Here is a 23,214-nt window from a genome sequence, read left to right on the forward strand (position 1 = left end):
AATATAGGATTGGATTGAGAATTTAGGATTTGAGGAATTGGGGAACTGTGGAATGGGGATGGGATTGGGTGAACTGTGATGAGGTATTACGATGGGGAAGAAAGGGATCAGCTGGGGGTTATAAATTTTTTTTTTTTTAAAAAAAAATTAGACTTGGCCTTGTATTTTAAAAAAAAATTAAAACGACGTCACCTTGGGCCAAGTCATTTGGAAAAAAAAATAAAAAGACAGCCAAAACGACATTGTTTTGAGCCAAGTCTTAAGAAAAAAAAATAAACATTTTAACTTCTTCGCGGTCGTCTTCTTCATGAAGGTGTTGCCGCTGAAACTTAAGAAAAACTAGAAAGTAGCCGCTACAATGAGCCCAACCTTCGACTTCAAGGTCCCCAACAAATTTCAAGTAAGTTTTCGACTGCCTCAGCACGTCTTAGGGCCTGCCCTAACAACCCTAGGTGAGTTTTTCACCGACTCCCACGAAACAGAGGCGCCAAGCCACCCATCCAGCCTCTGAGACGCGCCCCGAGACGAGTATTTTAAAACAATGATCAAGCGTGAAATTGAATGTGTTCACTTGTATAAAGTAGAACATACTTTTATTGCTAGTTTTAAGCAATTATCATGGGAAAATTAATGACAGTCTGATTTTGTATCTTACAGGTAACATATGGAAATTATTGGCTACAGGTGGAATCCTGGGTTCTTTGTTTCTTGTTCTACTAGCAGTTGCACAATATCGGGTATATGGCGCTGATAGAAAGCAAAAGGAGAATGAATTAATAGGAACTCAAAGATTCTTGGAGGATTACAAAGCACCCTCAACCCATCAATTCAAGGTGTTCTAGGTTCAACACATGATTTGCCCCCTCCAGTGTTGCTTTCAATCTTAGTGTTACGGGATGATTTGAGAGAAAGAGAGAATAGGTGTGCCATTGTTGGAGACTGTCAATAGACAGTTGTGTGTGTTCAAAATTAAGTTAGGTTTGCGCTTAGATTTGACTTTAGAACCGAAATGATCGTGCACTGAGTGAGACGCTGATTCAGTTAGGTCCTTTTTATGCCTCAAATGAATGAAGACTTAGAATCCAATGTGAAAATGTGTTTGCCTAAGGTTGTAAATAGAAATATGATAAAAAGGAAAGCAGAAATTGGGTGTAATCACTTCACGATTGCGTCAAGACTACAAACATTCATAAAAGAGATTCTTGAGCTGAAAAGCCGATTTACATAACAGAAAATGAAACGTAAATAAACTTTGAAATGTAAAAAAACAAGAAAAAGTCAAGAAAGATTCATAATGATAATCATTCTAGCGTATCATGATCTACAACTAATAATCCATCCTAAAATGTCATATAACGAAGGATAAATGCTAATCATCCTCAAACTTAATGTTCAACAGCTTATTATGTGATTATACCTTCCATTTTAGAACGTCATATTCAATTGATAAACATAATTGTTATCAGCACTTGACAATACTCATTTTTCTCTCCTTTTAAAATTATTTTTAGAAGTAACCATCGCCCACCCTCAAACATCATAATCATCTAATGATATCATGATCAACAGATAACAATCGTTCACGTAACAGCGTAGAGTCATTACCATTTGCTTTGACAACCGTCCAGCAAGTTGCAACTTCACGTGATCCCATTTCCACACATCAGGACACACCCAAATCTCGTGTCCTTGGCGTGTCCACAGCCCACGGTCTCGGCACGTGCGACACGTGTCACGCCTCACGCCCAAACCGTGATACCCACCCGTTCTCCGCATGCTTACACCCACGCACGCCTCGTTCGTGCCAGAAAATCCCCCAAACACGCTCACACCTCGCACGCGTGAGAATCCCCTGAGCGCCCCCCTCCTCGCATGCTCGCACGCTTCCCCCTCCCCAACCCTCTCCCGCCCGACCCGACCCGCCCATCTCTGACGCCCTCCGCCTTCCTGTTCGGAGCCCCGGCCTACTCCTCGTGAGACGACGCCGTACGATACATTTCCGGTCGCCGGAAAATTCGACCACGGAACCCGGTGAAGCAGCTAGGGCTTCTGAATGGCGGAAGAGAAGTTGGATCCGGTAGAAAAGTTGGATTGGGAGCTCTGAGTGAAGACGAGGAGGTGGAATTCGAAGAGGAAATGGAGAATTCCGGCCAATGTGGAGTCAATTTTGCTAGAATTCGGTCGTGGCAGCTGGTTTTAGAAGGTAATTCAGTTCACAATTTGGAAAAGTTTTTCTTTTTGGTCATGTTTTGATTCTGAGAAAGCTTTTTATGAGAAAATTTAAACGCTTTCTTGTTTGTGACTTGTGTGGAAAGTAATAGAGGCAGCTGAGAAAATTTGAGTCAACTGATTAGAGCCAAATAGGTGTAAACAAGTCAATTCAGTAGGTTCTGTGCCTCTGTAATTTTAAAATATAGTTGATTTATTAACGTGAGCTATGGCTAAATCTAATCCTTCAAGTGGTTATGTGGCGAATTAAGCAGTGATGGTTTCTACATTCATGGTAGAAGGATCAAGAATCTAGGATAATCAGGGGGCTTAAAGTGTAGGATAAACGGAATAACGAGATTATGGCTTCGGGTCTTCAGAAGTTAATCACAAGTGAAGAAGATGATGACGAAGAAATGGAGATGGACGTGAAAGAAGAGGACGATGGCGATGAAGAAGATGATGAAGATGGAGAGAAGCATGTTGATGCCGCCCAAATGATGGTGGGCGTTGATGGGGAAATGCCAACAAGAAGTAATAATAATAACCGTTTTCAACAGCACCATCAATTTCAAGAACAAGTGGGGACTCCAGGAGGGGGAGGAGCTAGGAGGTGTAGACCGATAGAAGAGAAAGAGAGAACTAAGTTAAGAGAACGGCAGCGCAGGGCTATCACTGCGAGGATCTTAGCAGGGCTGCGGAGACATGGAAATTATAATCTTAGAGTTAGGGCTGATATCAATGATGTAATTGCAGCTTTGGCTAGGGAAGCTGGCTGGGTTGTTCTTCCAGATGGAACAACGTTTCCTTCAAAATCTCAGGTACTTCTCTCTCAAGCAAGAAGCTTTTTTTTTTTTTTTTTTTTTTTTTTATGAACATGACTGCATATTTCGTTGCTTTTAATGTCATACTTGGTGGCCGAAATGTTTAAAAATTGATCGTCTTCCTATAAAAGAAAAAAATTGATCTTCATGTGGTTCATGCATTGGCTGATCTTAGATCATGAGTGCATGTTTGGTTTTGGCTTCCTTAATGAACCTGTGGATGACATTTAATGCATCTTATTATGATTTTCATTTCTAACAAATTTCAGAAAAACCCCAAATGGGAATCTTTCTATTGAACTTTTACAGGGTGCAAGGCTGGCTGGTGTCAATTCTGCGCCAGTGACATCATCCTCCCAAATGGTGTCCCCACATACTCCTGCTTCCCTTAAAGGAGGTACTTCTAGCTATCAGAGCCCTGGGGAGCTTAATGCTTGTAACATCAAAGGTGTTTATTTGCCCAGTTTATCACCTTATGATCTCCCCTCAAGTGCTCGGTCCCAAAGTTCATCCCTTGTGGGAGAAGGAGCATGTCAAACAGAGAGTCATCCTCTTATAGGTGGCTCCATGGATAATATTGGTGACAAACAGGTACTATAACGAGAAATCCTACAGTCTATGACTCTTTGCCTACCAAAATATAAAAAATCAAAAATTATTTTATCCCATAACATCATGCTTTGTGCGTTCCGTCATAGCATCATGTGTGTGACGTATTTGTTGAGACTTCAACGGTGGTATGGGTTTCTGGATATATCTCTTGGTATGCAGTTGTTGAATACTTTTATATGGTCATTATTTGTACCATCTAGGTTAATTTTGATATCACATATCATCAGGCGTTAAATAGCATAAATAACAGTAGCCTATGTTAGCAAATGTATGGAGGCATGACTCTGCATTATACTGTCTTCGTTTATACTTATAACTGCATTGCAATTTACTAGGACCCCATAAGTAGTGAAATTCTATTTCTCATATAGTTCGTTTAATTTTTATTAATGTATACTTGAGTTAAGTTATAGCTTCCTAAGTTGGGCAGTGTCACATCCTTCAATGCACATTAATTATTTTTTGTAGATTGTTGACATACCCCTGAAGTTACAAGAACGCGATTTCTCCAGCACCGCTAACATTCCAGTTTATATAATGCTACCAGTGAGTTCTGTAACTTTCCTAATATTCTTTTACTATGCCAGTTAAATTGTTGGTTTTCTGCTTTTCAATAGGTTTGCTTTTCTACTTTGTATCCTGCATTAGAGGTTGCCATGTCAAGGAGTTCGAGTTTTGCTTGACAGATACCGGTTGTTTTTAAGCTTAGTCCCTAATCTGTATGCTCTTTAACATGTCTTTTATTTTGGTGGCAGCTTGGTGTCATTAATATGAAGTGTGAGCTGGTTGATCCAGATGGTCTATTAAAGCAGCTAAGGGTTTTGAAATCAGTTAATGTAGATGGGGTTATGGTTGATTGCTGGTGGGGAATAGTAGAAGGACATGCTCCACAGGAGTATAACTGGAATGGATACAGGAGGCTCTTTCAGATGGTGCGCGAGCTTAAGCTGAAGCTACAGGTCTGTTCTATATGAATACGCTTTTTCACTTGCAGAAGCTTTAACAACACAAGTGGTTAATTGTTTTGCCATCTTTGTGGTCATTTTTATCCTATTCCTTTCCATGGTTTTCCTGTAATGCTTGGCAAAGTTTTGTTTTGTCTTACAATGTGGGAACCAAGTAACTCACTTCCCTTTCATGCTCTGAATTCACTCACTATTAACCATTACTGAAAAAATCTGGAGATTATAATCATTTGGACATGGTTGCTTTTGTTAGTTCTTCTGAAATTTATTTGGGTCTGATGGGCAACTTCTATGTTAAGGTTGTGATGTCATTTCATGAATGTGGAGGCAATGTTGGTGATGATGTGTGTATTCCACTGCCTCATTGGGTGGCTGAAATTGGTAGAAGCAACCCTGACATATTTTTCACCGATAGAGAGGGAAGACGTAATCCTGAATGCCTTTCGTGGGGAATTGACAAGGAACGAGTTCTAAGAGGCCGGACAGCTGTTGAGGTATTACAGTAACATATGATGAATGAGACCTTAGTCTTTCTGCTTGCAATAAAAATTGGTTGGTAGTGATTGTATTCTTTGTAAGTCAATTTACACCTATTGATCTAAAAACTTTTTTTTTTTTTTTGTGGAGAATTTCAATTAATGGCCTTTACAGATGGCAGTTATACTATAATATTGTACCATTTTTTGAATGGTAGTCCTATATACTCAGTGTCAAAATGCTAATTTTTGCTGATATAGGTATACTTTGACTGCATGAGAAGCTTCCGTGTAGAGTTTGACGAGTACTTTAAAGATGGTAATATCTCCATGATTCAAGTTGGACTAGGTCCGTGTGGGGAATTGCGATACCCATCTTGTCCTGTAAAGCATGGTTGGCGATATCCCGGTGTCGGTGAATTTCAGGTAACTTGTTGAATAATGTTATATCTGTTTACAAGTGAATGGGTCTGTCGATTTCCTCAGCCTGAGCATTTAAAAAACTGCAGTGTTACGATCAATATTTGCTGAAAAGTTTGAGGAAGGCAGCAGAAGCAAAGGGACACTCCTTCTGGGGTAGAGGTCCAGAAAATGCAGGTTCTTATAATTCCCGGCCAAATGAAACCAGTTTCTTTTCCGAAGGCGGTGATTATGATGGCTACTATGGCAGGTTCTTCCTTAACTGGTACTCTCGAGTTTTAGTTGATCATGGTGATCGGGTGCTTTCTCTAGCAAAGTTAGCTTTTGACGGAACCTGCATTGCTGCAAAGGTGAGTCAGCTTCCATCATTTTGAACATAAATGAAAGATGAATGTTTTAGATCTGATATTTGAAAGAAGATTAAAACCATAGAAAAAATAATTAGGAACTTACCTTGCAAATGTGGCCAAAGCATTGAAATAATACCGAAGACAAAATTATCCATGTTGAATTCTAAGTTTCAAGTTTTAATCTAGAACGAAGACTGTTATGCATGCCTAATATTGTTGAGTGTTGAAAGTTTTGCAACCTTAGAAGTAATTTGGCTAGTTATGGATTGATCAGTCAGTTTGCTATATTTCAATTGTTAAGCAGCTATCAGGTCTTCACTGGTGGTACAAGACAGCCAGTCATGCAGCTGAATTGACTGCAGGCTTCTATAATTCATGCAATCGTGATGGTTATGCTCCAATCATGACGATGCTAAAGAAGCACGAAGCTACTGTAAAATTAGCATGTACTGAATTGCACGTGTTAGACCAGCATGAAGAATTCCAAGAGGCACTGGGAGATTCTGAGGGTTTATTTTGGCAAGTAAGCATCAAATTTATCTGAGAAGTCATGGAGTGCCAAGCTTCAACACTTTTCTTGATTAGAATCTGTCTGTTTTGGAAACTACTGGGATTTGTTGTGAAAGATATACCCTAAATTGAACAATACATCCATGTTCGCGGTGGAAGTCTTTTGCGATAATACCATAATCTACCATTTCAGGTGCTGAATGCTGCGTGGGATGTTTGCGTACCAGTTTCTAGTGAGAACGCTCTTGCTTGTCATGATCGTATCAGCTACAACAAGATATTGGATAATTCCAAGCCCTTGACTGATCCAGATGGAAGGCATTTGTCATCTTTTACCTACCTTAGGCTCAGTCCACTCCTAATGGAAAGACAAAACTTCATGGAATTTGAGCGATTCGTTAGGAGAATGCACGGTAAGACACTTTTAGTTTTATTACATCTGATCAGTGCATTATTCTTGATTATTTTTTATGCATTCTTGATCTAGTACTAGAATATGGGAACGTAAAATAACGATATGTGCGCATATAAAAGCTGCTCCATATTGGAGAACAAAAAAGAAAACATGAAAAAAAATCAGAACCAGTTTACATAGCTGTTGCTGTCGATTTTCTGAAGACGGTTATGAGTTGTAACTTTGAATTTCACTGCAGGGGAAGCTGTTGTTGATCACCAAGTATATAGCAAGTAGAACGAAGTCTCGCCAGATGGTGTTTTATTTATCCTCTTGAAGGGAGAGGTTTGTTCGGTTAGTGTATTTTCTTCTTTTCTTAGAGAAAGAGGAAAATTTTCATAGCCCCCAAAATTGTTGTGCTCATTAATTTCCAGATGCGGGTATTAGTATTAGTATTAGTCAGTTACCTATACCAGTCGATATGACAGTGGCTAACGACGAGATTCAACTATTTTGTCATCGAACAGCGATCACGATTGATATGTAAAAGTAATTTAAATGTAAAATCCTTGTAGCTTTTAGAAAACATTGCTTGCGGAAGTGCTTTTCTCCAAATTGCAGTTGCTTAACGTGTTCTTTTACCGCCATAAGCAGCAACTGACCGCGGGCCACCTGCCAGCCTCAATCTGCAATCTCTTCTGCATTAAGTTATACAAATATTAAACTTGCAATGGGAAAAGAGAAGGCCATCAAGAAAATCACGAGCACATTCTGATCTTATTCAAATAATCATTGAGGATTTTATACAATTGAACTTCCCAATGCAGAATGCTTGATAAGAATCAAAAAATTCCCAAAAGGGTCAACTTAGTATTATGGTCCGACACTATTTCTTTTTAGTTGTAAGTGAAAGGTTTTAGATTTGAATCTCGTAGATGGCGAATTCGATACTAAATTAGGTGGCTCATTGTGTGGTTTAGCCGAACTTCTCGCTCCTCTTAGTGTAAAATACATCGAACAGCCGCCCTACGAAGTCATCCCATCTTTCCCTCCTTTTCTTTAATGATGTATTACAAGGAGTCCATACGCTCCTCCTGTGGTTGCGGACAAGGGACTCTTTTCGTTCTATCCTCTGCTTCGCCAGAACTTCCATAATTCTTTCTCAACCATTACCTGATCTCAAGGTAAAGATACAGGTACAATCTGAATTCTATCAGTACATAGCAATGAATTATCAAATGCAAGAAAGTTGGACAAAAAACGTACTATGTTTTACCAGAAAAGTGATTTGAACAAGTTATCCAAAGCAGCAGTTGTCCAAGGTAAGAAATCATCCTGGTTCATTATAACAACCACAGTAGAATCTCGTAATCTTACCTCAAGTACAACAGAAAACGTACTGTGTTCATGGGCTTCCGCCTCGCATCATGAAGAGAAAGGGAATGGGTTTTGAAGTTCCGGGAAAGAAAGTTTACTTGTTGGGTGGTTGCGGTTGGTGTGAAGATGCTACAGATGAGGTCTATGTTAGGATTCTGTTTGGATTCTAGTAACAAATAGTGGTTATAAAGCAATTGTGTGGGGGCCAGATGTCATCATCTTAGTGATGAAGCTGTAATATTCATAATAAAGTTGTTAGTATAGCTGTAATTGGGGTAAAAATGTAATTGGGGAAAGTTGCTATATAGTTAGAGTTGTAAGAAACAGAAAATGGTTATGAAATAATATCAAGATTCTTTTGTCATTTTCTCTCTGAGTTCTTTCATGGCTTCCGTGGGTTAAGGTTGATCGAGGGATCTAACATTGGTATCGAGCCAGTACTGATTTCTCCATCCCTTCTCTGCTGCCGTATGACTCGTACATCAACAAAGAGAGCTATGGAATCGCAGAATCATCTTGCTGCGATAAACAGCACTCTCAACACACTACTCCAAAGGTTCGACGCCATGGAATGGTGTCAAGATTCTTCGGATGCTCAAATTGAGAAGCTTCATCGTGATTTTCTGGACAAATGTGAAATGGGTTTTCCAGGAGATTCATCGGATGCAACTCGTTCTGACCCCAATTTGCGTGATGATTCAAGAACCTAGAATCTCAATCGTCAAGATACAGGATTTCAACCTAGACCACCTTTTGGTAAAATTGGATTTCCCTCGTTTCCAGGAAGGGGATCATCCTCTCGGCTGGGTTTACAAGGCGGAACATTACTTCGATTACTTTGATATTCCAACGGACAAGAAGGTTCGTATGGCTTCTTTTCATATGGAAAACGAAGTCCTTCAATGGTTTCAATGGGTGAACTGCGTCAAGAATTATCCCAATTGGGCAGATTTTACAAAGATCTTTTGCAGGGAATTTGGTTCTTCTGACCTTACGGATTGCACTGAAAATTTGGTGAAACTTCGCCAATCTGGATTGCTAGGGACTATATCATGGAATTCAAAAGATTGGCAAATCGCACGGTAGAGATGACCCCAGGACTTTTGAAAAGCTGCTTCATCGAGGGTTTAAAGCCAGAAATTCGCCATGATGTCAAGCTTCTACGACCATTTGATGTTCATGAAGCCATTGCTTACTCCCAACAAGTGGATGCCAAACTAGCTGAATTAAAGGTTCGATCTTTTTCCCGAAACACTTCATTTGCATCTCAGTTCAAGCCAACCCAATTATCTGATATCACCAACACGCCAAAGAATGAGCATTCTTCACGAAATGAGAATTTCAGACGCTTAACAGCAGCAGAAATTGAATTTCGAAGAAAGAATAGGTTGTGTTTTAACTGTGATGAAAAGTTTTCAAGAGAGCATGTGTGTGCTGGTCCCAAACGACAAGTGCTCCTCATAGATGTATATGACAATGGTGACCTTATTGAGCATCAATCTGATGACAGTGAAGAGCTTGAGGTAACAGCTTGTGCAGTCTATGGAATTCCTGCCCCAAAATATATCAGAACAATGAAGATCAATGGGTTAGTATTCAATTGTCCTGCTATTTTCCTGGTAGATTCTGGTAGTTCACATAATTTCATTGATATCTCCTTGGTCAAAAAATTAAAGGGTCATCTCGATACTTCACATCTATTTACTGTGAAGATTGCAAATGGGGGATCCCTTACTAGCACTGGATGTTTAGCTCAAGTTTCCATTCGAATACAAAATTATGCAGCTGTGCTTGATTTCTATGCTCTTCCTTTGGGTGGTTGCGATATTGTCTTGGGTGTCCAATGGTTGAGAACATTAGGACCAGTACTGTAGGATTTTGATAAGATGATTATGCAGTTTGTCATTGGCACCACTACTTTTTCCATATCAAGCCCTCAGCCCCAAGAACCTCAGTCCATTTCTTCTTTGCAAATGGATAGGTTACTGACTCATGAACATTGTTTGAGAGCTGCCTTATTTGTTTTGCAAGTTGGTGCAGATAAAACAGTTCCATCTCCTCAGTCTCAGTTGAATGCTAACCAAGATAGTGATTTGCAAGTACTGCTAGCCAAGTATCAATCCATTTTTCAAAGCCCATCTGGGTTACCTCCATCCAGAAACCATGATCATAGAATTCCCTTGTTGGAAGGATGCAAACAGCCTAGTGCTCGACCTTACAAGTATGGTCCTTTCCAAAAAACTGAAATTGAGAAATGTGTCAAGGAGTTACTGGAATCAGGTTTCATCAGGCCGAATCATAGTCCATTCTCTTCTCCAGTACTCTTAGTGAAGAAAAATGAGGGTACTTGGAGGATGTGCATGGATTATAGGGCACTTAATCTCCTCACAATCAAAGACAAGTAGCCTATACCATTGATTGATGAGTTATTGGATGAGCTCTTTGGTGCAAAATATTTTTCTAAACTGGATCTTAGGTCCGGTTACCATCAAATCCGTATGCATCCTGCAGATATTGAAAGACTGCTTTCCGAACCCATGAGGGACATTATGAATTTCTCGTTATGCCTTTTGGCTTAACAAATGCCCCTGCATCTTTCCAAAGCTTAATGAATGAGATTTTTCAACCTTACTTGAGGAAGTTCATCTTAGTTTTCTTGGATGACATCCTGATTTATAGTGCTTCTTGGGAATTGCATCTGTAGCATGTCAGTATTGCCCTCAGTGTACTCCAACTTCATCAATTGTTTGTGAAACTGTCAAAATGTGCTTTTAGGAAACAACAACTTGAATATCTCGGCCATATTGTCTCTCAGAATGGAGTAGCTGCTAACCCCTCCAAATTGAAAGCCATTGCAGATTGGCCCTTACCTACCTCTGTGAATGCCTTAAGGGGTTTTCTTGGCTTAACGTGGTATTATAGGAAGTTCATTCCTCAATTTGGTAGAATCAGTGGACCTCTAATCCAACTCACGAAGAAAGATGGGTTTAAATGGAGTCTTGCAACCACTGCTGCATTTCAGGAACTAAAAAAATGCAATGTTGTCTCCTCAAGTCTTAGCACTACCAGATTTTTCAAAACCATTTGTTATTGAAAGCGATGCTTCTGGTATGGGGATAGGGGCAGTTTTGCAACAAGGTGGCAGGCCTATTGCATTCACCAGTCAAGTTTTAGGACCCAAGAATCAGGCACTTTCTGCATATGAAAGAGAAATGTTGGTTGTGGTTTATGCAGTTAAAAAGTGGCAGTCCTATTTACTGGGAAGCCATTTCATTATACAAACCGACCATCACAGCCTCAAATATTTTCTTCAAAACATAGCTAACTCTCATTTCCAGCAAAAGTGGGTTTCCAAATTACTGGGATTTGATTATGAAATCCAGTATAGAAAGGGCAGTGACAATAAAGCAGCTGATGCATTATCCAGAATGTTCCATTCTCAGGATACTTCAACTATGGATCCAGCTAATGCGCTTACTATGGCTTCAAGCATGGTTGGGAGTATTGATCAAGGCAATGTTGCTTCAATTACACTAAATTGCTCAGATTTTGATAGTGATTTACTTGCTTTATCATATCCTTATATGTCCTGGCTAGATGATCTGCGGCGGCATGTTGAAAAAGATGACTGGATTTTAAAGAAGTCTCAAGCTGTTTTACATAAATCCTCCGATTTGACTCCATTAAACTTGCTCAAATACCAACTTGATAATGGCCGAAGTACAAGAATCGGATTGTTGTTAGTCCTACAAGTCCTTGGCGGACAAGAATATTTGAAGAACACCATTGTACTCCATCTGCAGGCCATGAAGGGTTTCTCAAAACCTATAAACGGATATCCAGATCCTTCTATTGGGAGGGTATGGAGAACAATATCAAAGAAATGATTGCTGGATGTGATATTTGTCAGAAGAATAAGTATGAGACACTCGCACCTGCTGGACTTTTTACTCCACTACCAATACCTCAAAGAATTTGGTCTGATATAGCTATGGATTTTATCACTGGCCTTCCTCTCTGCAAGGGTAAATCAGTTATATTTGTCATTGTTGACAGACTATCAAAAGCTGCCCATTTCCTGCCCTTATCTCACCCATATACTGCACTTTCAGTGGCACAAGTCTTTATTGATCAGGTGTTTAAATTGCATGGAATGCCTACTTCCATCGTATCTGATCGAGACCCAATATTCATCAACGCATTTTGGAAGGAATTTTTTCACCTTCAAGGATCCAAGCTCTGTCTCAGTTCAGGTTTCCATCCCCAAACTGATGGCCAAACTGAAGTTCTCAATAGGTGTCTGGAAACATATCTGAGGTGTTTTTGCAGCTTACAACCCAAGAAATGGTTGACATGGCTTCCCTGGGCAGAATGGAGCTATAACACCTCTTATCATTCTGCAGCTAAAATGACACCTTATGAGGTCGTGTATGGACAGCCACCACCACATATTCCACTCTATGAATCTGGTACAACAAAAATTGATATGGTGGATCACTGCTTAAAAGACAGGACTTGAATTTTATCTCTGTTAAAGACCAACTTAGCAGCTACTCAAGAACGAATGACAACTCAAGCAAACAAAGGTCGAACTGAGAGATCATTTGCAATTGGGGATTTTGTCTATCTTAGATTGGTCCCCTACCAGCAGAAGTCACTTTCTTTGCATCCCTTCCATAAGCTGCATCCTAGATTTTATAGTCCTTTTGAGATACTTGATCGAGTTGGACCTGTGGCATATTGGTTGAAACTCCCAAGTCACTCCAAGATCCATCCAGTTTTTCATGTTTCATGTCTTAAAAAGAAATTGGGCTATGCAATCATTCCTACTATTCCTTTACCAACAGTTCAAGATGCTGGTTTAATGCATGATGACCTTGTCCCATAAGCTATTTTAGACCGACGAGTGGTTACCACCGGAACAACTTCAACAACAGAAGTGTTAGTGCATTGGAAGAATCATCCTGTTACATATGCATCTTGGGAAAGCTGGGATACTCTACAGTCGAAGTTTCCTGACTTTAAGCCTTGAGGACAAGGCTAATTCTAAAAATGGGGGAGTAATGTTAAGATTCTGTTTGGATTCTAGTAACAAATAGTGGTTATAAAGCAATTGTGTGGGGGCCAGATGTCGTCATCTTAGTGATGAAGCTGTAATATTCATAATAAAGTTGTTAGTATAGCTGTAATTGGGGTAAAAATGTAATTGGGGAAAGTTGTTATATAGTTAGAGTTGTAAGAAACAGAAAATGGTTATGAAATAATATCAAGATTCTTTTGTCATTTTCTCTCTGAGTTCTTTCATGGCTTCCGTGGGTTAAGGTTGATTGAGGGATCTAACAGTCTACAGTTATGATGCTTCCCTGAACGCTTGGGGTGAAGCTTCTCCCTTGTCCACTGCTAGGTAATAGTTGTCAGGTATACTTTTTGCGTAGTTATTTGCATGGGTGAAGCTCGAATTCAGGTTCAAACTTCATATATATTTCACCTGCTCCAACTTTCTGAGCATATTGATTGCTCATTTTGTTTGTTATGGTAAATCTTAAGAGCTTTGGTTCATTTAATTTGTGAATGTGCTATTTTTCTTGTGAAATATTTGATGACAAACATTGTTCCTAAAATTGAGGATTCTGTGGTCATGGACGGGAAGGTTTACGCTCGTTGTGGCACTTGTGCTGTAACTGCTCATGTGACGCTGTTGTTTATGAACCGTCAATAGGACATGGCAGCACGCGAAATCTGACGTGGTTTCGAGCTGGTGAGGTCCAGCAGTTGTCATAGGCGGAACCCTCTGTGTTGGTTCAGAGTTGAGGAACTAGGCTGATGATGTTGGAGAAGGAGCATGGCTTACTAGACCGCCCTGTCAGCTCGTAGCTGTTGGGAAGAAATGTTATGTTGTGGGAAAGGGGCTTGGCAGAGTCACGTTTGATGTGAGAAAGGGACTTGTCAATTAAGTACCTGAACTTAGTTCAGATGACGATATAATTGGCTGCAAATGTTTATCGATTTGAAATTTTTGTATCCCAAGGAATATTTGGAAACTACCATTCTTGTATCCAAGTACATGCTTTGATGTATTTGGACGTCTCATAAAGATGAATTTAATTCAATTTTATTAAGGTCTTTTGGATTACCATTCTTAAAATTTGAAGCTGTGAATTTGTGTCAACGCTATACTTCTACAACATATGACATGCCATATTGTTTCTGTAAGTGGAGTTGTCAACCTGCCCGTCTAGCTCAGTTGGTAGAGCGCAAGGCTCTTAACCTTGTGGTCGTGGGTTCGAGCCCCACGGTGGGCGCTGCTTTTTATTTTTAACTTTTTTTAATCGCCAAATACGCTGCGTTTTACAAAAAGTGGTGGAGGAGGTGTCCCACATCGAGCAAGCGCAGTGGTATTAATTGCCTTATCTTCAGGGACTTGGATTGTCTGCCCTCCTAGTTGTGGTGCCCTTCCATACCCTCCTATTTTGTGCGGTCACGGTTAAGCCACGTCAATATTTTATATTAATTTTTTAATGAGATAATAAGACAAAAAATAATTAAAATATAAAATATTGACGTGGCTTAACCGTGACCGCACAAAATAGGAGGGCATGGAAGGGCACCACAACTAGGAGGGCAGACAATCCTTGTCCTATCTTCAGTTAGACTGCAACAAGTGTTGTCCCTTCGGGGACATCCGATAAAATTGGAACGATACAGAGAAGATTAGCATGGCCCCTGCGCAAGGATGACACGCATAAATCGAGAAATGGTCCAAATTTTTTTTTTTATTTTGTGAATATGTTTTGTTTAACTAATTGGAATTTTTGTATATATTCATAATAATATAAACTTCATAATGGACTAACCATAATAATTTGGTTCGATTCTCGCTAAAGTTTTTTAATCTCGTTTTGATTAACTAATTGCCTCTTCTTTTTTTTTTTAGAATTTGATATTATCCACACTAACAGGTGAAGAAATGAGCTAAACCTCACAATGGACCCATAATAATTAGGTTCGAATTTGTCTCTGACGATAACCAAACCTAAGACCTCCCACTTACAAGTAAACCCAAGTCTCAATTTTGTGTGTAACACAACTTTATTCGATTACGAACAGGGCCTCGTTGGTTACACCTTGATAATGGTAATGCCTAACCGTTGTATGTATTAAAAGAGCGTCAAGGATGGGATCAAGTTTTGCGTGCCTTGATAACATTACTCCTCGATCACAAGTACCGAAAAACCCTATTCATCATTCTTGAAGGCAACAGCCCCAACCCTAGAAGAGAATCTCTTCTTGAATTTGAACAATGAAATTCCAGTGTATTTAAGCATGCATCCCTGACCATGACCTCAAAACGTAATATGTGCATTATGCAGTTGCTTATTGCAGTTAACCAGTCAACTGTAGAGGTCAGGATATCTGAAAGAGGAGCCTTCCGGTAAATTAGCAACATATTAAGGTATAACTTCGAATTCAAAGCACGCTTTCTTCGGTAATTACATTCACGCTGAACATCGTCTTGCTTGATTGTACGAATCAAATATGACCAAATTCAAAACATCTGTGTCATTCTACATCAATCAACAGCAGATATAGAAGCCATTAAAGGGTTGCAATCTCGGTCAACTAGTCCCCTTGTTCTCAGACGTTCGGTTTTGGAGGATCTAATTCGTCAATCTTAAAGAAACATTCTTCCGCCCTCTTCAAAACAATATGCAAGGCAGCAACATTGCTGGGAACTTTATCTTTGTGCAGTCGCATCTTCTCGAAAGTCTGATCTCCATCAGCCAGTAATCTTGCCTTATTAGAAGCAACTTGCCCTGCATCTGAAAAATATACACACAATTAGAATTGGAAATTTGTCCTTGAGAAAACGAAACTCCATGCTACTTCGCTTTTTCTTATTTTGGGGGAATAAAACAGCACTGAAAACAAACAGCATTTAGGCATTCTCAATTCAAGGTGATATTGGAAAGCAAGAAGAAAGGTTCCGATGACAGATGCAAGAAATCCTACACCACGTTCACAGAAAGCACCGATCTTCCGGGACAAGGCAATGTATCAACTTCTTGGACATGTTTGTTTTGAAACTTTAATCTAGCAGCACCAACAGTGAAAGGAGACAAAACCTAGTTGAAACAACAACCAATTTGCTTCCATATCATTTTCCACCCACTGTAATCTTTGACTCAACATTGCTACCATCTCTAAAAAAAGTTCACTGCGACCTGTGTCAACATGTGATCACTTTTTCTATCAACATAGCCGTATATTCAACTACATAACCAGAGACATCATCTACATTTTAGTGCTTCATTGGCAAATTACTAATCTATTTACAAGTTCCGGCCTTCTCATTATTGCTCTAACTTGTTCAATTTGCAAAAGCTGATCTAAGAGTCTTTCTTTTAATACTAATAAACTATTTCTATCTGACCAATCTATGTAAGATAGATAAATGGTAAAATTGTTTACTCTATTCATTCTAACTCTAATCTATTATAGTCTTTTGTAATTTGTTCTGAGTTTCTTCAATACTATCTATTCTATTTTCTAACTGATTTATTTGATTCTCAACTCTTTTTAATAAATCTCTCATATGAGCTTCTATCTCTTTAGGTTTGTCTTGTAAAATCAGACGCATATTATTATCCAATTCAGGAGTATTGGATAGAAGAGCAATACGAAGACGAAATATTAGAAAAATAAAGGTACAAGTTCTTTAGCTTGTTCCGCAAAAAGCTCAAGAATGGAAGTACGTCCCCCAACTCAACACCCTTGAAGAAACATTCAGCAAAAGCTGCCGAATACAAAGTTGGTAATGGCTGCGCCCACTTCTGGTAAACTCCACTTCTCTCTCTCAATCTCTATTCTGCTTACTTTTTCTTACTTTTCTGATGAAGTCTTTCTGTGCTAATTGGTGAATTCAAAATTAATTTCTGTTAATTCTACTTCAGCTTCTATAATCTCTTCTAGCTGCCTATATTCTACAACATTTAATTCTGGCAAGTATAATTCTGTGTGTTCTGGGTGTTGAGTAATGCTGTATCAAATGAAAGAGTTCCTTCCATTTGAATACCATAGACTTTTGGAACTAAGTCTATATAAAAACGGAGAATGGTTTAGTGAAAGTAAACTATATAGTCACTATCAAGAACAAATTATACGAGTAGTAGACACTCCACCAATCTTGCCCTCAATAACATGTACCCATCAGTATTTATATGCAACATAGATAGCAACATTCAATACTCCATTCGTCACTGAGAACAACACAAGAGAGAGGAATTTTATCCCTCAACTAAGCATTTCCACAACCGAGACACACAACATCAATATCAGCAATGTCTGGTGTGTGAGCGCCGATATGCTAGTATGATCACTACCATAAAAAAGATGGATTGCCTCAAACACTACGTCAGTTCAATTACTCCAATCCATATAATTATTGTCCCAGAAACACAGCAATCCATCCAAATCTCTTTGCAGCCACTAAAATTGGGAATTAACTGAAAACTCCCAAAAGGGGCTCTTTCCACTACCAAGGTTCTATTTTTTGTGCACACCAAAATAATATGAAAATAAATACACTACAAATTATAATTTGTCGTTTTAAAAAACAAAAAGAAAAAAACACCCAATTTTGATTCTGAAATTTCTTAGAACCCCAAATAAATCATCTCTAAAAAGACCCAACTTTTCATTTTCTATTCAAACCTAGAATTTTCTCAGCTACCAAACAAACCTTAGAAAGTTGCAAACGATATCAATCTGAGAACACGGCAATCATTATAAAATAATTAAGTAAAATATACAAAACCCAGCAACCACTTAAAAGAAACGTACCTAAACTCGAAGCTCCGGACGTCCCAGGACCCGACCTATCGGAAAAAGCGGGCCGGTGAGCAGCGAGAATGGAGGCGAAGGTATTCTTGAGCTGGTCTGGTAAAGTGGCTCTGTACTCGAGAATCTTCTTCGCCATTTCCTGCACTTGGCGCTCCAGCTCCTCATCTTCCAGATCGGATCCGCTTAAGTTCAGCGCCATTCCTCCAAATGCACTACCGCAGAGGGGTGAGTGAGAGTGAGAGCGTGAAATCAGGTTGTGGTTTCGTTTTGGAGGGTAATTTTGTATTATCCCAAGGTCAGGGCTTTTTCGAAATTTGAAATTCTTCTTTCCGTATGCCTACGCTTTTTGCCATCGGGTTTTTTCAATTCCGTCGATAAGGATTAAGAAGAGATTTTTAAAAATGTGCTCGATCTAGCAATAATATCCAACTAGCATGCTAGAGTGAGTTTAAGTGTGCAATACATAATTTCAGAGCATAAATACTAGGTGCAGTCAAGTAGGACTTAATTAAATTATAACACCCGCAGGTGAGTCCTACATGCAGGAAGTATGTCAGAACGCCGAAGAAAACCTCATGAGCCACCAACTGCTAACTAGAACCTGGAGGGGCGCAAAACAAAATTGAGTGGGTCAGTAAAACCAAAGTTTTCCAAAACATTTCGTTTAAAACATTTCTAACCCCTCACTGTAAAACTTGTATATTTTCCCAGAAAATAACATAATAGCATAATATTTGTTCAAATCTCTCAAAACATTAATCTTTATCAAAATCCAGCAAGTATGCCATGCTATAAATGTTAATGACAGAATATGGATGCATCAATATAACAGGTAAAATAAGAAATCAACTGGAGACCCTGCAGTTGGTCCTGTACGGTTAATTCTATAGCTCAATATCCAACCCAGCCGGAGTCACCACGGTGACCTGTACGGCGCTACTCTGCACATAAGTTAGAACTACCTGAAGTAGTTTGTACGACAAGAATGGTGAAATAATACGCTCTAGTGCTTCTCTCATCAATCATCTGCGCGCATAATCTAAGGTCACCTACCAGTCGGAACCACCTCTAGTGATCTATACGACTAGCATGTCGGAACCCTCTCATGGTTTGTACGACATGCACCTACTTGGATCCAAGGTGAGCGTGCGGTGTGGTGAATACTATAAGTACTAACACCAGGGGTGCAGGTTATGAGCTCTCAACACAATTCACATTATTAATGATTCACATGAATAACATAAAACTACCCTGATACTCATCTGTGCATCCACAGCACCAATTCACATATATATATATGCATCAATTATCAATTCATATATCTCATAATATGCATGCATGGCATTTTAAAACGTACTTTCATTTAAACTCAATTTCAGGGAAAAATATCAATAGTATATAGGTAAATACAAAAAGTAACTACCCACTCACTAATAAGTCGAAGGGTCGTAACCCCCGTGACGTCCCTGGATGCGCTCATCCTTGGGATAGGTATCACCTATATGCGAAACAACTAAAACAACGTTATTTAAAGCACATAACCGACAATTCGTAATAACTTCTCATACGATGCTCAATTTGGGTATATGAATATACCACAGTGACCTACTCGACGTCACGGACGTCGACATATTTTTAAAATAATTTTTGGGCTTGTCACGCGCCCCCACGCGCCAGGACAGGCACGGGTCCACGTGCCCCCACGCGCGTCTCCTACCTTGGGCTCACCGGACTGGTTTTTTCGGTGGCCGGAAAACTGGAGATTTTTCAATCTCCTTGTTCTCCATCATTTCTCAACCATTTTTCATGTATTTTATATCAAAATGAAGCCCTAAGCATGTAGAATCACGTTACACTACTTTAAGGCTCTAAAACTACGAAATCTCACCGGAGAAATTCCAAGAAAACCAGCCAACTTCGAACTCAACGATCCCGACGTCCAAAACCTTCAAACTAAGTACTCCGAGCTTTCTTAGGACCTCACTAAGCTCACTATAAGCTTAGAATTCCCTTTTGGCGTCGATCCGTGAAAGTTCAAGGGTTTGGCCCTTTGTCCGTACAATTTCGAGAGGGAGAGAGAGAGACTGAAACGGAGAGGAAAGAGAGAGAGCACGGGGGAAGGGAGAGGGTTGTCCCGTGTGTGTGTTGTGTGGTCCACCCAAAAACAAGTCACAACTTCATTCCCTAACCACACAAATTTACAACCCAAATTTTAATCCAACTTAAATAATTTTCCAAAAGTTTATGGAATATGTGTATTTAGTCCAAATAATATGTCACACACACACATACCTTAGCACCCGTCAAGGGTAATTCTGTCATTTCACGTCCTCGATAAATAAAATCCCGGGACGGGCTGTGACACATATGGCCAATTTAGTTTCCGTATTTTCAATTTGACTAATTTAGTCATCGTGTTTGTTTCTGTTAGCCAATTAAAGACATTTCATTCAATTTCTTTTAAAAAATTCATATGAGAAATAATTATCTTTTCTCCTTACAGAAAAATGCAAATCAATGAGAGATAACATATATAAGAAATCAAACTTCCAATCTGAAAAATGATTAAGATTGTGACATAGAAAAGGGATGGGGTAATGTTAGGGAGGAGATCGAAGAGTTGAGAGGAAAATATATTTTCTTTTAATTTTTAATTTTATTTCATTTTAAATATTTATATCAAATAAATTTTAATTTTATAAATGATTTTATAATAATTAAAAAAAAAATTTACAAAAATTAGATGGAAATGTCCTTAATTGGCTAACAAAGATAAACACAATGATCAAATTGGCAAAATTGAAAACACATAGACTAAATTGACCTAATGACTGAAACAAATGGACTATTTTAACATTTGAGCCATTACTTTTTAGGTATCTATGTACTTTATATAATATCATATGACATATGTATCCATGTTAGACATTGAAAAATCTCTCGTTGGAAAGTCAAACAATTTTTTTTTTCAGTTTTATTTTTAAATGCTTATTAATTGATTTGCCTCCTCGAATGCTATTTAGTCTTACTTTACTGCCGAAAAATGATTTTGTCTATTTTTGCCTCGTAAAACTATAATTTTTGTCTTATATAGTCTCAGTTCACCTTATTTTCGTCTTTTCCGTCAGATAAAAGCTAACTTAAAAGGTAGTATAGACATTTTATTTTTGACACAACTCTTTACCACCAAATTGTTTGCTTAAACAATCTCAATTTCATTTTTGATATCTCTAATTTGAACCCCGGTTTATTTATCTTGCGGATTGATGCAAAATTGTAGTTGCAGCCATTGAATTCATTGACTGGCTTGAATTAGATTTTGAAACACAACCCTTTATTTGTTTTTACCAATGGATGTAGTTACAGCTCCACACCAATCAGCAAGAGAGACAAGCAGGGGCTTACATCAGAATTATTGAAAATGGAATTCAGATTGTTTTAACAGGCAAGTTGGAGGTAAAGACTTGTATTAAAACTAAGGGTTAATCTATGTTTACTACTCTCAAATTTCGTGGTTTTCAACATTTATTACATGAAATTTTTTTCGTCCCAAAGTCATACTTAAAGTGTTAATTTTGGGACAGTCTCATACATCGGTTAGTCAAACTGTTAAGTCTACCGTTAACTGATGATGTGGTGTCCATGTGGACAATGATTGGACGCCACATGTCATTAAAGGGTCCATGTGGAAATTAAAAATTCAAAAAAAAAAAAACTAAAATTTAAAACCTACCAGTCGTCCACCTCCCCCCCCATCCCTTTTTTACTCTGCAACCCCATTCCCCTCCTTCTCCCTCCCTTCTCTCCTCTGCAATCACAACCCTCTTCCTCCTCCTCACAACCCTCATGTCCACAGCCGTCATTTAACAACCCCACCTCTCTTCAACCCCGCTGAGCAAGACGCCGTCTACCCAGTTTTGGGCTCCGTCAACCCCTGGCACTCCCTCTTCCCCAAAGACCTTTGCCTCTCCGCCCCTCACAGCGTCGTATGCGACTTCTTCTACGACAACGTTTCGTCCCCCAGAAACCCAAATACCAAACTCCACAAAAATATGTGCCCAATTATTTTTTCTGCAGAAAAATCACAATTTCAAGCAAAAAAACTTCAATCTTTACTCTACCCAACTGGGTTTTTCTCAAAGTTTTCAAAAACCCGTCTCAGGAACTCCAAGAACTGACATGATTTGATCCAAAAATTGAAAACAGCAAATGGGTTTTCTCTCAAACCCTGTTTCCAATTTCTCCCTCTACCTTATTCTTTCTCATCACCTCCTTGGAAGAAGGGTGCATGGAGGGTTTGAGGAAAGCTTCAGAACACCAACAAAGTAAAATCTTTTTTTTTTTCCTCAGGCAGCAGCCAATCAGAGAATCAACGGTGGAGGGAAAAACCCGTGCAAGCACATGAGAGGTTACCTGATTGGATGAGGTTGTTGACGACGGTGGAGAGGGCCGAATCTAAGGAGGTGAGGAGAGGGCAGCACTTGGATCCAAGAGAGGTCTATGAAGGAAACTCTTGTACCATTGCAGAAAATACCAGAAAAGGAACATGGGTTTGGTTGGGGAAGAGAGAAGGGGAGGGAGAGAGTGCGAGGGGATGAGGAAGGGAAATGGGTGCGCCGGGGGGGGGGGGGGTAGGGGTTGCAGGGAAAAGAAGGGATTGGGGGGTGGGGGGGGGTCGAGGTCGCTGGGTAAAGAAAGGATGGGCGGAGAAGACAGGTAACTTTTAGGTTTTTTTTTTTAAATTAATTTTTTTAAGTTTTAAAATTTTTAATTTTTAATAACCACATGGACCTCTTAAAAACTTTATGTACCAAAATGTTGAAAACAACGAAACTTGAGAGTAGTAAACAGAGATTAACCCTAAAAATAAAATGTCCACCCTACCCTTTAATTTAATGTTTGATGCAATGGACGAAAATGGGGTGAAATAAGATGAAAATGTCCATTTCATGGAGCAAAGTGAGACAAAACCAGTTTTAAAGGGTAAAGTGAGACTAAATGGCAATTTTAGGAGGTAAATCAATTAATAAGCCTGTTTAAAATAGTTATTTAGCATTCTAAAAATACAACCATTAATTTACGGTAGTGCTCTCTACACACCTATTTTTACTTCGCATAGTTGCCTCTTAATTTTCAAATGTCGGATCAAATGAATTGAAGAAGATCGACGTCAAAAAATTAACAAGTGTGCGTGGGAAATAAAAATGGGTATGTGATTAACATTATCCCTAATTTACA

General features: G+C 39.0%; 2 protein-coding genes and 2 non-coding genes across 4 annotated transcripts; 3 read left to right on the top strand and 1 right to left on the bottom strand.

The window, feature by feature from the left end:
* The first annotated feature begins 1,788 nt into the window (after positions 1-1,788).
* On the top strand, positions 1,789-7,345 carry LOC126629212 (beta-amylase 7-like). The gene is made up of 11 exons (XM_050299165.1): positions 1,789-2,203; positions 2,484-3,029; positions 3,342-3,623; positions 4,113-4,190; positions 4,400-4,603; positions 4,909-5,103; positions 5,347-5,511; positions 5,595-5,855; positions 6,160-6,378; positions 6,559-6,778; positions 7,019-7,345. Exons 2-11 carry the CDS (start codon positions 2,571-2,573, stop codon positions 7,054-7,056), a joined length of 2,121 nt encoding a protein of 706 aa, XP_050155122.1. The 5' UTR covers positions 1,789-2,203; positions 2,484-2,570; the 3' UTR covers positions 7,057-7,345.
* A 7,020-nt stretch (positions 7,346-14,365) lies between these two features.
* Positions 14,366-14,438, top strand: TRNAK-CUU (transfer RNA lysine (anticodon CUU)). Its single transcript has one exon. It is a non-coding gene; the product is annotated as a tRNA-Lys (tRNA).
* A 364-nt stretch (positions 14,439-14,802) lies between these two features.
* Positions 14,803-14,905, top strand: LOC126630857 (U6 spliceosomal RNA). The gene has a single exon (XR_007626138.1). It is a non-coding gene; the product is annotated as a U6 spliceosomal RNA (small nuclear RNA).
* Positions 14,906-15,563: 658 nt separating this feature from the next.
* On the bottom strand, positions 15,564-18,278 carry LOC126629213 (uncharacterized). Its single transcript, XM_050299166.1, has 2 exons — positions 17,977-18,278; positions 15,564-15,956 (listed from the first exon to the last, which is right to left on the bottom strand). The coding sequence occupies exons 1-2, from the start codon at positions 18,173-18,175 to the stop codon at positions 15,772-15,774; spliced, it is 384 nt and encodes a 127-aa protein (XP_050155123.1). The 5' UTR covers positions 18,176-18,278; the 3' UTR covers positions 15,564-15,771.
* Positions 18,279-23,214: the final 4,936 nt, after the last annotated feature.

This window comes from Malus sylvestris, chromosome 7, assembly GCF_916048215.2.
Source record: "Malus sylvestris chromosome 7, drMalSylv7.2, whole genome shotgun sequence".
Classification (NCBI taxonomy): domain Eukaryota; kingdom Viridiplantae; phylum Streptophyta; class Magnoliopsida; order Rosales; family Rosaceae; genus Malus; species Malus sylvestris.

Excerpts from the sequence above, each read along its gene's own strand:
- LOC126629212 (XM_050299165.1), top strand. The coding sequence starts at position 2,571 with ATGGCTTCGGGTCTTCAGAAGTTAATCACAAGTGAAGAAGATGATGAC. Across the intron at positions 5,512-5,594 it reads CCGGTGTCGGTGAATTTCAG|TGTTACGATCAATATTTGCT; the intron begins GTAACTTGTTGA and ends AAAAAACTGCAG. Across the intron at positions 6,379-6,558 it reads CTGAGGGTTTATTTTGGCAA|GTGCTGAATGCTGCGTGGGA; the intron begins GTAAGCATCAAA and ends CTACCATTTCAG.
- LOC126629213 (XM_050299166.1), bottom strand. The coding sequence starts at position 18,175 with ATGGCGCTGAACTTAAGCGGATCCGATCTGGAAGATGAGGAGCTGGAG. Across the intron at positions 15,957-17,976 it reads GTCCGGAGCTTCGAGTTTAG|ATGCAGGGCAAGTTGCTTCT; the intron begins GTACGTTTCTTT and ends TATATTTTTCAG.